The sequence below is a fragment of the Pan paniscus genome, chromosome 7 (genome assembly GCF_029289425.2).
Source record: "Pan paniscus chromosome 7, NHGRI_mPanPan1-v2.0_pri, whole genome shotgun sequence".
NCBI classification, from domain to species: Eukaryota; Metazoa; Chordata; class Mammalia; order Primates; family Hominidae; genus Pan; species Pan paniscus.
This window is the reverse complement of record NC_073256.2, coordinates 67787042-67806786: the sequence shown is the minus strand read 5'-3', so window position 1 is coordinate 67806786 and position 19745 is coordinate 67787042. Positions and strand designations below refer to the sequence as shown.

Here is a 19745-nt window from a genome sequence, read left to right as displayed (position 1 = left end):
AATGCCACGAGTGTGTGTGATTATGGGCACAGTTTTACAGATGAAATCATTGGGGACCAAAGAGATTTGATGCTGAAGGTAATGGATCTTATAGGTGTTAGAAGGAAGATAATTAGGAAACAATTGGAAGGACAAGCAAAATAATTATTTCCCAACTAACGATGCTCTGTAATTCAGTTGTCCTCACACACTGACTACCTTCAGAATGCAGAATGGTCAAAGTTCCTACAATGTCAAATCATGAAGTCACAGTTTCCAGTAATGGCAGGCCCCATGCCTGGTCAAAAGAACAAAGATTCTAAGTTGCCTTCAGCCCTCTGAACAAGTTACCTAGGAGGAAAGAGCACTGAGTTAGTGCCCAAGTCAGCATAGGGCTTTTCATCTAGCCTCTCATGTACTCTGGTTACCCCAGGGTATTTACCTGGCCAGGTGTGTGCCCAATTATATCATCTGCAGCTGGGAAGCTCAGATGATGAGAGAAGGGATAGTGCTCAGGAAGAGACTGAGGTCAGGAGCTTGAATGCTAAAGTTTTATTCCGCTTTATGGCACAGACTTCATCCATATCCTCAACCTGCTGTCTTTCAAAAAGATACAGGTTGCCGTTAAGGGGATAGAAGAGAACGTGGACAAACCATGCAGTTACCTCTTCCTTCCTGAGGAGACGAGCTTGCAAAGTACTACCAGAAGGGAGGAAGAGTGATAAGCACAGGCTTTCCTGACACAGGCAGGGAGAATGAAAGTCTCCGGAAGGAAGATTAACCAAGCCCAGGTGTGGGGTCCCCAGCAGCGTAACCACAAGCTCATGGGGAAATATGTCACAGTCATAGAAGTTCTAGGGGCTGGGAGGACACTTTTAACACATTATCTTTCAACTAATAGCAAATAAGGGATAAACCACTCTGCTTTTGGAACTTTGAAAGATGAATTCATTTTTCCAAGGCTTTTATTCCCAGCAAAATGTACATATTCAAGAGGCCTGGAAAACCAATTTACCTATAAAAGTAACCTAGCTAGTTACAGAAACAGAACTGAAATCCAATTATAATAACATCCAGTGTTACTAAAGGAGACAAACTCAAAATATGTTGTGACTTTCAGAGGATGTTTTAAAGTTGTATCTTTGCAGAACAGCCAACATCTATGCTGGGATTCATTTGTATCTGTAGGATTACCAGAAAACTCTGAGTAGAGGTCTTGGTTTAACGTAAAGAAACAACTGTGAACTTGTATGTATCAGGCAGAAACATTTACTTTTTACTCTAAAAATCATCCCAGCTCCAGCCCCTGCTCCCTCCCCACACTGTGAATGTGCTCAGGATGGAGAAAGGCCTGGACCAGTGAACAGTCTGCTCACTGGCTGGCTGTAACCCTCTGGTTATGCCCTCCCAAGAGCTGACCCTAGAAATTTTTTGACCTATTAGAGTTTTGTTGTTAAGAAAGTTGAGGTTGGAACACTTTTAGTTTTTGTTTGGTCATGTTGTTTATTTTATTTATAATTGATCATCATCGTTCTTCTCATTGAAAGTTACCTGACAATTGGCCAGGCGCGGTGGCTCACGCCTGTAACCCAGCACTTTGGGAGGCCGAGGCGGGCGGATCACGAGGTCAGGAGTTCGAGACCAGCCTGACCTACATGCTGAAACCCCGTCTCTACTAAAAATACAAAAAAAATTAGCCAGATGCGGTGGTGTTTGCCTGTAATCCCAGCTACTCAGGATGCTGAGGCAAGAGAATCACTTGTACCTGGGAGGCGGAGGTTGCAGTGAGCAGAGATTGAGCCACTGCACTCCAGCCTGGGCGACAGAGGGAGACTCCGTCTCAACAACAAAAAAAAAAAGTTAGCTGACAATTGCATTCTAGTATCTTCATATAAATTCACTCTTGAAAATATCCAAACTTGAGAAAATAATGAGCTACTAGTGTTCTTAGCTGTTTCTCCTAAGGGTCGCTGTGTTTCCAAAACACCAGCCAGGACATACAGCCTTCCATGGCTGTGGGACCTGGAGTAGTATGTTTCAGAGGGCAGAGCATGGAGTGGGAGCCACGCAGCCCTGGTCCTGTGTCTCAGTCTTGCACTGGCTGGCCATGTGGTCTCGAGCAAGCCTGGCCCTCTGTAGAATTGTAGTTTCCCTTCTGTGAACTGGAGTAGAAAATGCCTTTCTTGTGCTTATTGTGACAATTAAATGAAATAAACAGCTGAACACCATGCCAGGAACAAACAGTTTGTTGTCCTAGGAGGGATCCTTGAACTATCCATCCAGTCATCACATCATTGGATCTTCCTTGTTTTGAAGATGAGGACCCAGTCTCAGGCAACCAAGGGCCTGTCCAAGGTCACATAGCAGGTAGTGCCAGGCCAGCCACACCACCTTATACCCCTAGAGGTTTCTTCCTCCACATCGTATATCGTGCACTCACTCATAGTTTCCAAAGGCAGTTGGTGAACATGGCATAGTGTGCTGGGAGTGGGGATGAACTGAGTTGAGCCTTCTCAATAGTGGGACCCTGCCCGTCCTTGGGGGTCAATGTTAGTAATTATCCTAGGTAAAAAAATAAGCCCATCTTATTTATGACAAAGGTTGCATAGAATCCCTGCCATGACTACCTTCTAAAATAGTAGCTGGGGCAGGGGCAAGAGAGCCACCCTTGACTGGATACCTATTGGGTATTCCCGTGTGGCCTCCACAGGGTACACAGGGTGATAACTATTGTCCTCAATGTGCCGACGGTGGTGCCAAGCTCAGGCAGGTGACGCAGCCCCACCGAGCTTGCAAGAGAGGCCGCCAGGATCAGAACTCAAGCCTAGGTCCACCTGATGCTAACAACAGGGCTTTTTAGGTCAGTTCAGTGGCAGAGGCACAAAATAAACCACCAGGCCCCCAGAGAAAATAAACACACACAGCCTGAGAAAATGAAGGCAACCCATTGCAAAGCTGGGAGAAACAAGCACCCCATCACAGATCTCTCAGCTTCCAAAGCAAACCCAACTTTTTTTCTTATGACTCCAGTGAAAGCCTGGGAGGGGGGTGGAATGTGGAAAGTTGGTTTGCAGATTTGCAGAACATCCCTAGAAACCCGCGTGTGCTGTGCAGGCACCTCTGTCGGTGGGGCTCCTCTTTTTCTGAGGAATAATTAATAAATATTTTCTTTTAGCATATAACAAACAGTTGAACCAAACAATTATGTAAACTGGAAATGACCCAAAATGCGAGCAGTTGGCAGCAGCACAGTGAAATGCATTGTCGTGCACATGTGCATTTTTGTCACTCCCGCCTCTCTGGTGATCTGCACTTAATAGGAATATTTTAAACTATGTAGCTAAGCAACAGAGGTAATTGTTGCTTTCTAGAGCTTTTGTTAGCACTCTAACACAGCCCAAATATGCATAATTAGGTATAATGTCTATAAATCATTATCGTACACATGTGGGTAGTTAAGTGGAGTGAGAGAATAGTTCAATGAATTGAGCATATTCACTGAAAATGCTTTTTATTTGTTTTCTGTAGTTCATAATACTTTAAAATTATCATAACCCTTTACACTTTCTCTTAATAGCCAACTGTGATATTGAGAAAAACTTCATTTGCATTTTAGACTATGTTTAATATATTATTTAAACCTGGAGTTCCTCTGATATGAATTCAGGAGAGGATAGGCTATCCTATCAAATATTATGTGCCTGTTTATCCAGCCTCTTTTCTAGGAACTAAAATGTTAAATTTTTCAGTTTATGTTGAATAGATCCCAACAAAAGACTGCACCCTATAATCAGCATTATTTACAGGGGCTAGTGTTGTGACTGAATTCTTCCCTTCATCCAAAAATGCTTTTAGTTACTATGGCAATATTTACTTGATCCTGGCAGTCCACTGTTGATTTAGGGAGATAATTACCAGAAAGGAAGATGATGGAGATGTATTTTTGAGTGTCCTTGTCAGAGACAATGTTTATAAAAAATTAAATGAGACCAAAAAGACACATTGTCTTCCTCACAGACACTCTCTCCCTCAGTGCTCACACCGGATGGCTGTGCTTTTCTTCCCTCCAAAGATGTTTATTAGCACAGAATGCACTGCTCTTGGTGTCTTTAACAGTCTTGAATGGGGCATATTACTGGGTGCTTCCCATCCCCCCACCCTGCTTTTGAGACACAGAAACAGTCCTCCTATTTTTTTTGGATGTCTGGGCACTGTTGCAGGCACTTCACAGCCTGGTGTGAGCTGGGCACACCCCATGTGCCTGGGCCTGGGCTGGAGTCACCTGTGAATCCACCCTCACTTGCTGTGTCTTGCACTGGGACAGCTTGGGTAGGCTCATTGTTGTCTATACACTCTGTCACCCCAACCTGGCCACTCCCAGAGCAAGAGGGGGTGACACTGACAACAATGGCTGCCTGGGACAACAGCCACCCCATAGACTGTCCTGGACCCTGGACGGACAGGCACTGGGGGCTCCTCACGGGGTGCCTTCACGTTCAGGACCCAAAGTAGCCTTGTACTGAGAACAGCTAGTTGCCATTCAGCACCCTCCAATGCCCCACCTTGTCTCATTTCCTTGTTACACAAGTGCATGCAAGTAATGGACCAGAAAATGTGTTACTATTCAAGATATGATTTGATCATGCTAATTTCCCTGTTTGTGTTTCCTTCAATATGGAATTTTAGGGTGACAATTACAAAGGTAAACAGGAAGTCTTGAAAGCCTCAGAAAGATGTATTTTGTATCTTAGCTAACATTCCATAAAATCTGAAAGTATGGAAAGCTAACATTCCATAAAATCTGAAACCAAATGGCTTTGAAAATACATTGCCATGCTAACAGAGAAACTCATTAATATCTCCTTTACAATGTATACTATTATATATATTTGATTTTCTTCTGGTTGGCTAAGAGTTAGGAACCTAAGAAGTACAGTAACAATAATTTCACATTCAGCAAATACTATTATTGTTAAGTATCTACTTCTTGTCTTGGTCAATACCCCAGAAGTACTTACCTCTTAACATGTTGGAAATTATAATAGCTCATTTCTTTTAACACAGTTCTTAGACTATTAAGGTCTAAGTTTTCTCTTAAGAGGATATATGTTTTTCTCACCAATGTTTATAAAATTAATAGAGATGATATATTACACATATTATGTATGTATATGTGTACATATATGTATGTGTATGTACATATGTATGTGAATGCATATGTTTATATACATATAACTTGTTGCAATTTTCCTAACATATTTTTTGTTCTTGCTCTTCAAATATTGGTTTTCTTTTTCCATAGAGGAAATCATGATAAAACCTATGGATGAAAGTCTTCTTTCAACTGCACAAGAAAACTCCAGTAGGAAGGAAGACAGATACTCTTGTTATCAAGAGCTCATGGTCAAGTCTTTAATGCACTTGGGGAAATTTGAAAAAAATGTATCTGTTCAGACTGTAAGTGAAAATTTAAATGACAGTGGCATCCAGTCTTTAAAAGCAGAGAGCGATGAAGCAGACGAGTGCTTTCTGATTCATTCTGATGATGGAAGAGACAAGATTGATGATTCTCAGCCACTCTTCTGCTCCTCTGATGACAATGAAAGTAACTCTGAAAGTGCAGAAAATGGCTGGGACAGTGGCTCCAACTTCTCAGAAGAAACCAAACCACCTAGAGTCCCAAAGTATGTTTTAACAGATCATAAAAAAGACCTATTGGAAGTTCCTGAAATAAAAACTGAAGGTGACAAATTTATCCCTTGTGAGAACAGGTGTGATTCTGAAACAGAAAGGAAAGACCCGCAGAATGCTCTCGCAGAACCCCTGGATGGCAATGCCCAGCCCTCATTCCCTGACGTTGAGGAGGAAGATAGCGAGAGCCTGGCAGTAATGACGGAAGAGGGTAGTGACCTGGAAAAGGCCAAGGGGAACTTAAGTTTGCTGGAGCAGGCAATTGCTCTGCAGGCTGAGCGAGGTTGTGTTTTCCATAACACCTACAAAGAGCTGGATAGGTTCCTGCTGGAGCACCTAGCAGGGGAAAGGAGGCAAACCAAAGTTATCGACATGGGTGGAAGACAAATCTTTAACAATAAACGTAAGACACATTTTTGCATTTATTTTAGGAATAAAAGTGCATTAGGGTTTGAAAAAAAAGTCAGATTTGATTATTTTTTTCAGGTAGCTTTTTAACAGTTTAATGCAACTTAAAAATCAATTTATAATTATGAAATAAACAATTTCTTTCTTTTCCCCCACTCTCTAGATTATCCTCCAATCAAGCTGTGTTAATTTTGGAGTATTTTCACACATGAAAAAAGGTTCATTGAATCTATTTCTTTTAATTTAACTGTTTTTTAAAAATGCATCATACCTTTAGAAATAACTTTATTTGACATTATTGGAAGTGCATCAGTATTTACTGGATCTTAAATCTTCCAGAAACTTAATTTTTCTTTCCCACCCTCATTCTTGGATTATCTAACTTGCTAGCCAGGCAGGATGCTCTGGTCCTTTTTGGGATAAACCTAGACGTTGATGCGTTTATGAGCCTACGCTTTCACTGGCTCTCTAACTCGGGACTCATACATCTCTGGGACAAACTTGAATGAGAGAGTAGGTGTGCTTTGAGGAGGCTTTAGAATTGTTCTTCAGACCTTGAGAAAAGTGTGTTCCTGCTTCCCTGGAGCATTCCCCCTGCTCTTTCTCCCCAGAGTCTTGCACCAGAAGAGCCTCATGCTAGTTCTAGCAGTTTTATGGAGCTTCCCAAGAGCAGTCCTTAGTGCCTAGAATGCTTGTTTAAGATGAGTATTTTCAGATCCCATCATCATCAGTGCTCCAGCATTTGCATTTTTTTCTCTAAGTTTCCAGGTGATTCTTGGTATCTCTGAAACCCGAGAGCCACAAAATTAGGAAGAGGAGTACCTTAGAAAAAATCAGGGCAGTGGACCCAAGGAGCTTACAAGAATAACATGTTAGTGTGGTTGAGAAGTTCTGATTGCTGAGAGTTATCCAGAAACAAATTATATATTTTGTCATTTTAAATCCATTTTAGCACTCACCTGCAATCTTGACAAATAATGTCTTGCATCTCAGAGCTGAGAAAACAAAAAAGGATAAAATGGTGTCATGTAGTGAGGAGCAAGATAATGCCATGCAAACATCCTGCAAGGGTTGGAGTGGGAACAGAATATTAATGACTAGCCTGTGGTTCAGGGCAGGACACTGTATCTAGCTCTGTGCACTCCCACTAATGTGCAACTTATTGTATTTAACTTTCTAAGTAAACTACAAAATCAGAAAAAAAAATGAAATTTACTCAAAATTCCCCAAATCCACAATTTCTGATATACTATTATTTTATTGATCTTAAGAGATATCATTTCTCCATTTTTATTGATTGATTGATTGATTTTTTAGTTTCGCTCTGTTGCCCAGGCTGGAGTGCAGTGGCGCCATGTCGGCTCACTGCAAGCTCTGCCTCCCAGGTTCCATTCTCCTGCCTCAGCCTCCTGAGTAGCTGGGATTACAGGTGCTCACCACCACAACCAGCTAATTTTTGTATTTTCAGTACAGATGGGGTTTCCCCATGTTGGCCAGGCTGGTCTTGAACATGATCCATCCGCCTCGGCCTTCCAAAGTGCTGGGATAACAGGCGTGATCATTTTTCCATTTTATCATCTCTGAACTCAGAAGAGTATGCGATAGTTTAATTACCAATCATTTTTTTCTTTCTAAGTAGCACACAAAATGATGATTTCTTTTGTTTTGTTAAACAATTGATGATACCTTACTGGCAATGAAACCTAGTATTTACAGAAACTTAATTATTTGAGCCATATCTTAAAGTATTTGATGATCTTCAGAATAATTTTATAGAGCTTTTAAAACTTCTTATTTTTTGTTTTCAAAAATTCAGGGCATATAATCTGTGTTTGTAAACATTTGGGCCAATTGGAGGCTTACCGAATTCCTACGAGGGCTGGATGAGTCAGCGGTATATCCTAGTGCCTGAGGCATGGGGACAGCCTCTGCAAGATCAAGACCAGGCAGGCTAGTTAGCAAAACAGGTGAAGAAGGTGAAGCCCACATTGAAGAAGAGCCACAGGCTTAGTCTAGAGGAGGCCTGCAAACTGAGTATTCCCTTTCCTATTCCTTGTTCCCGATGTGGGATCCAATGGCACAAGAAGGATGTTTTTTCTCTCTGACATGCACTCCATGCTGTTAAGTCAATGCTTATCCCAACTGACAGCCATATTCTCCAAAATACCAACCTAACCTCCCAGACAACACCTTGACCATGCAACTTCACTGTTAAGGAGAAAACTCAAGAGTTTTAAAATCTCATTTTACCCCAGCTTTCAGATGAGTCAGCAATTCTAAAATTAGTTTGGTTAGACTCTTGCCACTAAGCATTTAGTGAGATTTAGGTTGCAATGTAAGTACAGTCGCCATGTCATTGACTGTCCTGCCTATGAAAAGGGGAACACTATGAACCATTACATGAGTACATCAGGTGTGAATGAGGACAGTTCCAGGAAAACCAAGGTGTAACATCACCAGAGTATAAGGTCACCCTCATTATGCAACATTGTACAAAGAAAATAGAGGAAGAGTCAAGCCTGAGAGTCGCCCCAGGCTCAAGCTCTGGCTTCTTATCATGCAAACAGGTTCTGCTCTCCAGAGCATTTCCCTGCATCTTTGTTTCACCCAGCAGAGGAGGGACTTACAGACAAAGGGGCACGGTGGACTGTCAGTGAGCTGCACTTGGGCAGGAGCCAGGCTGCCTTATCTCTAGCACCCTCTCCGGCTTCCTGCAGACAAACAGTGTGGCGAGGAGGGGAAGTGTGCGACGCCAATCCTTTCAATGTGGTTTAGAAACGTGACCTTACCTGGGCAAGGTCCAAGAGAGGAAGGGCATCGAAATACACATTATTGCTCTTCTCCTTTTTTTCTAACTTACTCTCCTATGGTGTCAGCCCCCCTCAGTTCCCCTAATCAGACTTTAAGAATTTGGACCTAGTGGTCTACAGATTTTACATCAACTTGAAATTTGGCACTATTTTTGGATTAAATAAAACATATATCCACAAATCATGGAGCATCGCAAAACTCTTAATTTGTCTATTACGAAATGCAGAGAGAATAGTATCGACACGGGCATATTTAGGTCCTATCTTTCCTAATGTAAATGCCTGCTGCTGGCCGCAGCCCTATCATCTGGCCGTTCGTTGCTCATTTAAGACTTCCTGCCTTGTCTCCTGACCTCCCTGACCCTCAGCGCAGAACGACTCGAAGGATCCTTGGCTCTTCCGCTTCTGCTGAATCCATGCCCCCATATAATTGCATTACATACAACCTGCTGTGCCCCATCTGCCCAGGACTGTTTATCATCCAGCAACTGGGGTGCCATGGTATGGCAGAGGCATGTCTGCTCTCACAATACAGCACCCCGGAAATGTCTGTCGCATCCCTTGACAGTGGCCAGACTTCGTGCCCCGTTGCACAGGAGCACACGAGGCTCCTCACCCTTGCACACAGGCCCCATGTTCCATCGTCAGCATCTTCTCGGGCAGGACCACACTGCCTGTTTCCACTCTCGGCATCTAGTGTGCTCATTATTCCTGAGGCCTCATGTTGCAGACCCCGATAGCCTCCTTTCCTCCTGCATTGCCCCTCTCTGAGGGCTCCTGTGCATCTTCTCATGCTCTTTCTTCTCCGTGCCCCAAGTGCCGTGGGACAGGCTCTCCCCATGGTTGGTGTTATTCCTAGCACAAGTTAGGGGGCAATTTGGGCTCTAAGAGTGCATCTTTGTTTCACCTTTATCTGCCATCTCAGTCATGAATGTGAACATTTCTGAATAAGGCCTCATCTGTGTTAGTTCTAAGCTCACCAGTATTCATGTTTGGTCCTCATTTATTGCATATATTTATATAACTTTTTAAGTTGTGGCAAAGTGTGTGCCAGAAAATCAAACCCCAAGCTTGTCTGGAGCCTCACCCTCCCCAGGCACCCAGAAAATGCATGAGCAGGTGTCCCTTGCCATGACCGGCAAGGGACCATGGGCCCCACCCACACTGGTGTTCCTGGGGGTGCTCTCTGGACCGCTGCTCAGTGGCCTGCACCCTTTGCACTTCTATTTTCTGTAAGTCTCCTGCAAGAACATTTCCCTTCCAAGTCTTCCTGCTGCCTCAGTTTTCCGATTCTGCATTTAGAGTGAGATCAGCAGCTTCTTCCCCGTGCTCACTGCATGCTGAACCCAAGTGGCAACCCGTGGGGGTGTTGGAATCTCGAGACCGTGAATCACTAGCACTGGACAGACAGGACACAAGCTAGTGTCCTTACCCTGTCCTAACTCCGCCAGCTGCTCTGCAGGGAGCAGGCTCTGCTCTTCACTCCCAAGCCCAAGGACCTGCAGGGCCAAGGCCAGACAGGTCTTTCTCAGATATGGTGGTTTCTTTGTTTTTGTCATTTTGAGTCTGGCTTTTTCTAGACTTTCAATAAGAAATGGTTTTGGTTTAAATAAATTCTTTCTCACTATTTTTTCTTTTCGGGAGCCTGTTCATCCCCTAGCACAGGGTTGATTTTTCATAATGAGACTCTAACTACAATATGTGACATGACAACTTAAAACCATCTCTGTATTTTAACACTCCCTTGCCCTGTGTCAGCCTTTACTTAGGAAACCAAGAAAATTGAAAACATGTTTTCTGTTTCCACAGGTCTTAGTTGAGGGTTTTGTTCAAGGCAATGTGAGAAGAATGTTTATAACAGTAAAACTGAATAAAGTGAGAATGTCACCCTGCAAGGCCATTCTATTGAATGGGAAGAAAAGCAAGAATAACCAAATGCATTTCTCAATTTAATTTCTCCATAGATTCACCAAGGCCTGAAAAGAGGGAGACCAAGTGCCCGATCCCTGGATGTGATGGCACGGGACACGTGACGGGGCTCTACCCCCACCACCGCAGCCTTTCGGGGTGCCCCCACAAAGTGCGGGTTCCCCTGGAAAGTGAGTACCACTTGTCCCTCAAAGCTTCGGCTTATGCACGCCAGATCATCAAGATGTTATCCTCTTTGTCTCCCAATTTGGAATTAGGACTGGAAACAAACTTTCTTAAACTATGTCAAGCCAATTCCATCTAGCTGTGGGTTTTAAAATATAGTGTATTTATAGCAAATTCAAGGTGCAAGAAAGCCAACAGATCAAGAGACAATTGCCATAGGAAAGACAGCTAGTTCCTCACAGTGTCCAGAGGAAGGGCCAGGCCACAGCACAGAGGGCCACACAGGAAAGCACCAGGGAGTTCAGGGGTAGAGAGAGTGCGGACAGTGGGCCAGAGTCTTTATGGTGGTTTCTGATGGGATGGGGTAAGCAGCCTTAGGACTGGCCAGTTTGACTGATTTCAGCAGGCTCGAGGGCATAGGGGCTGTCCCTAGTTGTCTGGTACCTGCCTCTGGAGCGATCAGGGCAGAAGAACAGTGCCCCAGAGGGTGAGCACCCAGTAAAGGAGGTAGTTGGGCTGTGGGTTCCAGATTTGCTGGATTGCATTTTTAAAGTGTGCTTGTGGGAAAGTTGTTCATTCTCTCTGGGAATTGGCTAGCCTGGGAGGGGCAGTCCCTCCAGAGTTAGCAAGGCCCCAGATGTTAAATCACGGGAATATAAAAATAAGTCATGGTTATTAAACTGTGTGACTACACAGTTCTGTTTCACCTGGAGGTATGGATTCCTTAAGCTTGGGACCAGTCAGCCTTGACGCATCACAAAGCAGTCACCATTGTCCTCCTGGCCTCCTCTCGCAGTGGGAACATACTCCTTGGTGTTGTCTCAGGACATCCTGCAGCAGTGGAGGGCCCTGAGTAGGAGCAAGCCTTGGCCCCCTCTCCACCCTCAGCCCCACTGTGAGCTATCTACTGGCAGTGAAGCAGAGGGCTGCCACCTTCTACATTGTACAATATCGACCTGTTACATCTTCCACTTTGTGAACCTACTTATTGACACATCTTTTGGGCCAAAACAAATTGCAAAAATGGAAGTGCTCAACATCATTCTTCTCAAAAGTGAGATTTTGCAAGTCACTGAGTCTAATCAGCTTAGTGCTGTCCTGCCAGATTAGCAGTTCCTCAGACTGATTCTCTGGCTCTTCGCTCAACCATACTTTTCTCCCAGTAACCAAATGGCAGTGGGGTGTGGGGAGTAGCGAGTGGATGGACAAAGAATCAAAATAATATCACTTAGAAAATAAAGAAGACCATACGCAGAACTTCAAACTGCAGGGAAAAGATAGAAAGAACTATATGACAAAGGGCGTGCTCCATCCATCCGCCAGGGAAAATCACATTCATGTGATGGGAAGGTTACAAGCTTTTCAGTTTACATTAACTATAAGCAGAATCATCTCACTGAAGTCTAGTGTAAGCACAACGTGGAGTTTAGAGAAATTACAACTTGATCAAGCTTGCTGGATTTAATTTCTGAAGTTCTTCCATGCTCACTTGTTTGTGTCTGAATAGACAGAGAGAGCATGGTGGATGATGGAACTAAAGTCATTTAAATGCAAAGTTGAGAGATACATGTGTTAGTGTGCTTTGTATTTATGGTAAAGTATTCTTTCCTTTATGTGTTGTTTTGTGCTTAGTTCTTGCCATGCATGAAAATGTGCTCAAGTGTCCCACGCCGGGATGCACAGGAAGGGGTCATGTGAACAGCAACCGCAACACCCACAGGAGGTAATTCTCATTAGATGATAATCATTTTGCATTTAAAAAATGTGGTAGAAACGTTCCACCAATAAAATAATGGGTTACCAATGTGTGATGAAAATTGCTGCATCACTATCCAATATGTGACACTTGAAATAGAGAAGAAATATTCTCAGCATGTGCATTGTCAAAAAGAAAGGACCTCATCCTTTCCTTTCTTAGAAATTTGTATATTAGCAACCAGTTATGATAATGAAAAAATATTATATTTGAAGTTGCTGTGGTTACCTATTCATATAATCATACAAATAGAATGTGCTGTCTTTTGCTCCAGAACCTCACCATTGCTGTTTTGACATTGCAAAGAGTTGCTTCTAGGTTATCCTGGATCCTGTCCAATAGACATTAAAAAGGTACCAACAGGGCTTCAATGGTTGTAACTATAAATCAGGTGTAGGGTAAACATCACTTCACTGAAACTGCAACTAGCATAAGACACACATATGTGCATTTACATGAAAATGTATTGTGTGTCTATAAATATTTGGGGTGAAAATGCTGATTGTTTGATATTCACATTTTATATTACAAGTCGATTATGTGGCGATGAGGTACTATTTGACTTATAAGCACTATGCCAGCAAACTTCACATTCTGCACTTTGAATTTCAACTAAGGTGAAAAACTGAGTTCCTAAAATTTTTCTAAAGATGCTAAGATAAGTCAAGGAGTTATGCTAACTTCTAGAGTTGGATACATTGCAATTGGAATGAGCACATTCACTTAGAATATTAAGAAGTTTCCAAATGCTTTAGTTATTTATCCCTTACATAATGTTTTGATGTTTAAAAATGAGTTTTGTTACCTTTCACCTCTGAGATGGGGATGGGAGCAAGTGTTGACACTGTAGTTTGCAAAACCCTTTGGGATCTTTCAGTGTGTGCGTGGTGCTAAGTGAACTATTAATATGACTTAACATTTAGTGTGTGCCAAGTGTGCTGTGAGGCACATGCCAAAACAAATCATATTATCATTTTAACTAAAATCCTCCTGTGTTTCTTTTTTTAAACAGTCTTTCTGGTTGTCCAATTGCTGCAGCTGAAAAATTGGCAATGTCCCAGGATAAAAATCAGCTTGATTCTCCCCAAACTGGGCAGTTTCCTGACCAGGCCCACAGGTATGAACCCCTAAAGATGTTCTCGGTGCTCTCTTCATCCAGGCTCCTGCACAGCGGGGCCTCTGGTCCTTCATGAGTCAGTTCTCTGTGGCTTGCCCTCCCCTCTCAGCCCCAGTAGACCTGGGTGTGCAGCCCACTCCACTAGACCAGAGGCTGGTCTAGTTAATGACATCGTTGCTGAAATGAACTACTAAACTCTCCAGAAGTTTAACTTGAAAGTCATCTCTTTGCAAAGGTAACATAATAGGGGTGAATCTAAAAGAATTAATATACCATAGCCTACATTAATCAGAATTGTGGGTTACTAAGTATACCCACAAGTCAGATGAGCACCCCTTCATCACTGACTTCACCTTTCTGCCTGGAGAAAATTCCATCAGAAGTCACTCCTGCCTTTCCTAAATATCTGCTGTTATATATTCATCCTTCAGTTCCACAAACACATATAATGTATTTAAAACAAAAATTCATTCCATGATTGACAGCTATTAATAAAATATCTCCTATTGGTCCTGGTAGCTCCCAGGCTCTTGGTGATATCTAGAAATTTGGAATATTTTATATCTAAATACTAAAGTATATATGATGATATTTAATGTAAAGTTATATGTTTATTGCCATAAAATCATTTTTGTAGGGAAAATGATTTCAGAATTAAGCTAGATGATCAGATAACTATTGTTACTGAGTCACTGAAATATAAAACCAGTTATTAGACATTTCAACGTTTTCAAGACACGGCTTCCCTTAATATTTTGCTTCTATAGATTTGATGAAGAGTCAAAATTGGCATTTAAATCACATGCGTGAAGAACATATGTCAAGTGAAAATTATGAATTACTGAATAAGTAGCAATTAAAAATCTTAAAGTAAGATTCTTGGTTGGTATGACTGTACACTCTAGTTTCTCCCCAAGTAAGTTAGTTAGCAAATATAGAAAGAATATTGAATTTCATTTTGCTCATTTCTTAAAAGATTTATATTGTTTTAGATTAGAATATATATGCAGCTTTAAGGCTCTAAACCAAGTTATACAGGCAATAAGATCAACTAGTTGCTCAGATATTTTTATATAGCAGCTAAAAAGTTTTTGTAAAATCTAATAAAAAAAACTCATTGGAAACTTTGGCATTCTGATGAGTTTGACAGTTTTTGGTGGAAAAAAGAGAAAAATATATTTTTTAATATTGCTAAATTTTGAAAGGTATATTTGTTTATGTTCTCTTACCATTAGACCACAGCAGAAAATCATTTGTGTTTTATTTGGCTGGAATCAGTGCTACACAAATCTGATGCCCTTGTTTAATCCAAATACAACAATTCTAAAAGAATATATAATTCACATTTAGCTTAGATTGTGATAATTATGTTGAAAATGTGATAGATATTATAATACAGTAATTTTGATTCATATTGAGATGATGGCAATTCAATCGATAAAATATTGAAGTGCCATTTAAAGTATTACTTAAATCAGCAAAAACATTCTGACTGAAGGCAGGGAAAAAAGGTGAAAAGCCCAGGAAGAAACTCTCAATTAAGGAATCAAATCTCTGGTGTCTGTACTGCCCCTTTTAGGCATCAGATTTCTGCCAGCTCTGCAGGACTGAGCAGAGCCTAGCATCACTTCTGAACAGAATATAATGACACTTGCTCACTGGTCACAATTGTGACTATTCATTGCCAATCTAATGAACAATTCTAACAAGCAGAATGTGCACACCTTGTCAGCACCTTAACCAGAATTTACTGATGGTAACATGGCTTTTTTGTTTTTTTTGAGATGGAGTCTTGCTCTGTCTCCCAGGCTGGAATGCAGTGACATGATCTCAGTTCACTGCAACCTCCGCCTCTTGGGTTCAAGTGATTCTCCTGCCTCAGCCTCCTGAGTAGCTGGGATTACAGGTGTGTGCCACCACACCTGGCTAATTTTTGTATTTTTAGTAAAGACGGGGGTTTCACCATGTTGGCCAGGCTGGTCTCAAACTCCTGAGTTCAGATGATCCACCCACCTTGGCCTCCCAAAGGGCTGGGATGATAGGCGTAAGCCACCGCACCCACCCGACATGGATTTCCTTTAAGAACTTTAAGAACTCAAAATGCTAATAAGCATCAAATATTTGCTCATGATATCTTCATAAGATGAATGGAGGATTGCATATTCTTAATTTGCTGATGGGAGGACTAGGACCCAGAGTACGCAGCATCATGTAGTGATGTAGAGCCCAGAGCATCTTTCCATCTCGCACGCTGCTCTGTCCTGCCATGGCCCCGTCTCTCTTATTGTTCAGTGTCTCTGTGGATACCTTCAGGAGTGACGCATGTATCTACTGTAAATTCTGACACTAATGTGCTCACCAGTAGTTTCATTGTATTTCTTTTGAACTGCTTCACCCCCCTCTCCAGGACAAGCTTGGTGAAGCAAATTGAATTCAATTTCCCGTCACAAGCCATCACCTCTCCCAGAGCCACAGTGTCAAAAGAACAAGAGAAGTTTGGAAAAGTACCATTTGACTATGCCAGTTTTGATGCCCAAGTTTTTGGTAAACGCCCTCTCGTACAAACAGTGCAAGGACGAAAAACACCACCATTTCCTGAATGTAAGCTTTGAGCTCTAATGCTCGTTTCCCCAAAATGCTTCTTGTGTATGGGTGTATGTGTGTATTGGGGGCCAGGGGGCTGTACTTAAATATATGATATACTACATAGAGCTGGCAGGAGAGAAAATATATTCAAGTGAAATACAATAAAGAAAACGATAATAAGTTGATCAATGTTATTGATTTTATACTGAAGTTACACATAATATAGTGAATAGTTAATGAATTAATTATTCTACAAATATGATGCTATTGTTGAATCTAAGTACAATAATTCTAAAGAAATATTTAACTCACAGTTAGCTGGAGCTTGGATTACTATATTGAAAAATGTGATGACTGTTGTAATGCAGTAATATTTATTTGTATTGAAATTATGGAAATCTAATAGGTAAAATGTTGAAATGCTGTTTAAAATATTGTTTAACTCAGCAAAAGCATTCAAACTAAAGGTGGAAGGGAAGGTGAGAAGTCTAAGAAACAATTTGAAAGTCAGGATTTTACTATAATAGAAAAAATTGTGTGGCTGTGGAAATCTTTACTCCCAAACTGAAGCATGAATACGGAAACACTTAAAATACATGAATATTCTTTAATGCTAACACATCCGTATAGAAGACCATAACTCAAATATGGTATAGTGTATGAAACCTGGTGTTTTTTCTTCTTACACATTTCTTCAAGTTGTTGGGGTCCTTAAACATTCTAATGAAAAGGTGTGAAAGTAAATATTGGGAACCAATAGAGGTCATGATTTCTTCATTATGGTCACTTAACTTCCACAAAGGAAAGAGCTAAATAATGTGCACATTGAGTTCTCCTAGACAATGAATTTTTTACAATATTCTGCATAGCCATAGAATCCCTTTGAACTTGCACCAGGCTACGGAAACTGAGTGCTCTTAAGAGCACAGAATGTTTACCTCATTATGTGATGTTGATGAATTCTTTCAGAGAACTAGAATTTCGTGTAAAACCCAGTAGTAAACACACTTGAAAGGAATTTGCCTATCAGGGAGAGGTACATTACATTCTAAAAGATATTTTACCTAATCTTACCAAAAATTGCTTCCAACTAACATAAATAACCACTAACAACCTGTTAGATTTAAGGGAAAAGTTGTACACACACAGTTTTATATCTATCTATCCATGCAATTTTGTGTATGCCTATACAGATATACAATTTTATTATATATACACACAATATACGTACATACATATATGTTTAATTCCAGCGAAGCTAGTTAATAAGAGCATTCAATGTACTCATATAGTACGGACATTGATTTTTAAAAGTGCAAAACATTCAGTGACATTTTCATATTCTTGTAATTATAGAAATATAACATTTGCCAGTGTTTTAAGTTTTGTTTTATGAAAAGAATCAAATATTTAAAATAAAAAAATTTAATATAAAATAAAAAGCTAAATGCTTTTATATTAGCTCACATTAAATCTTGAGTGTTTCTCCTGTAACCTTGAGTGATGTTTACAAATACTCAAGAATGAAGAGAAATATGTTTAATTCTATCTCTCAGTAATGCCTTGGTACCCACAACAGAAACATAAAATGGAAACTCAGCCTTGATAACTAAATTGCCTTTCTGTTCACCTTGAGAACATTTCCTCCCTGCCCTTTATTTATCTCTCTCCCTAAATATGCAAAATGCCAGCTCATTAAAGACTCCACCATCTATTTAGTTCCATCTAGTTGGATGAAGAACAACTTCTACTGGTTTAAGGACAAAACAAGCCTGCATATCAAATAATAAAAATACAATTCCATGTCTAAGTAGAAATTGTTATTGTGAAAACAAATATTGAAAGGACACATTTTTTTTTCCGCCACTGGAATCACTGGTCCTCACATATATGCAGTTTTCCAATGGGCATGCCTTAAACTCTCTGTAGTCCCTGGTAGGTTTTGCTAGTGTGTTTTTTTATCTACAATTTTTGCCACAAATGTTGCCAGTGCACCTGCCCCATAACATTAGTTATGGAGTTTTTGTCATAAGAAGCGTAAATACAAAAATATTAAGAGAATAGGCATTCTCTCCCAGCAATTATGTCATTTGTTCTGTGAATCTCTGTGAAAACCGGTCTGGATAACCTTCATTTAATGTTCCCATGGATAATGGAACGTGTTTTAATTTATTCTTCACATATTTTAATGCAAGAAGTTACATTTTTTAAAAAAACAAATCTATTTAATGACTAAAACCATGTACATGCAATTGCTAATCAAATCTCTCTTCAACAGCAAAGCATTTTTCAAATCCAGTGAAATTTCCTAATCGACTGCCTAGTGCAGGCGCCCACACCCAGAGCCCTGGCCGTGCCAGCTCTTATAGCTACGGTCAATGTAGTGAAGACACCCACATAGCAGCAGCTGCTGCCATCCTGAACCTTTCCACCCGCTGCAGGGAAGCCACAGACATCCTCTCCAACAAGCCACAGAGTCTGCATGCCAAGGTAGGCCAGTCCAAGAGCCCGGAGGGTGGGCCAGCGACTGAACTGTGAGAATAAACTGCCTTTCATGTTCCTAACTACATTCACTACCACTCTGCTTCCCAACCTCTGAAGCGATCCCCTCCCTGTCTCAGGAAGAGGCTCAGAGGAACGCAGGCAGGGATGAGCTTGGTGGGGTCAAAGAAGGATGAAAGTGTGCACATCCTGCTCTGTGGCTCCTCTTGAAGTTGGGGTACCAAAGTTTGGGGAGAAGTGAGTTACAGAGATGGGTTGGGGAGAATTTACACATTTCAAAGCTATTTTTGCTATGGGGAATTTGGCACACAAGAAAAGAGGATTGCTATTAAAATAAATCTCAACAATGGAAGCTTTTCAGTGTCTGCAAATCAAAGAAGGTAAGAAATGTGTGATCAAATGGTGACTTGTAAAACATTTGCAAAATTGACCCATGAAATTTTATCATTGCATATGTTACTATTGTGTAACATAAGATAGTCTAAGTTGCCACAGTATTCTCCAGAGACACATGGTAGAACCTGAATACATTAAATCAACAGGAGATGATTCAGGGAGGGTTGAGAACTCAGGGCATTCAAATACAAAATCACATTCTGTGAAGTTTTAAAAACACCACACTTCTGAAGCCCATGAAATTAATCACATTTCTCCAATACCCTCTCCTTTCCTTCCCAATTGACAATGAGAAGTAATTTTATGAAAACCAAAAAACAAAGATCCTTCATGCCCTTTGACAGCAAAGTGCTTCTGATGCCACAGTCACAGCGATCCACAGAGCTTGTAAAAGTGGCTCAGCCAT

At 41.0% G+C, this 19745-nt stretch overlaps 1 protein-coding gene across 12 annotated transcripts in view; it reads left to right on the top strand.

Moving 5' to 3' along the window:
- The window catches only part of LOC100975471 (suppression of tumorigenicity 18 protein), a 135801-nt gene that overhangs the window by 68782 nt on the left and 47274 nt on the right, over nt 1-19745 (top strand). For 9 of the 12 annotated variants that reach the window (XM_034966068.3, XM_057303008.2, XM_034966073.4 and 6 more), the window contains 6 exons: nt 5282-6073; nt 10853-10987; nt 12615-12705; nt 13751-13855; nt 16263-16456; nt 18720-18931. In XM_034966068.3, coding sequence (XP_034821959.2) covers nt 5282-6073; nt 10853-10987; nt 12615-12705; nt 13751-13855; nt 16263-16456; nt 18720-18931 — 1529 coding nt within the window. Of the gene's footprint in view, nt 1-5281; nt 6074-6241; nt 6297-10852; nt 10988-12614; nt 12706-13750; nt 13856-16262; nt 16457-18719; nt 18932-19745 lie in introns of those variants that run through there. The other 3 variants (XM_055116544.2, XM_057303007.2, XM_055116548.2) reach the window with 2 other exon arrangements.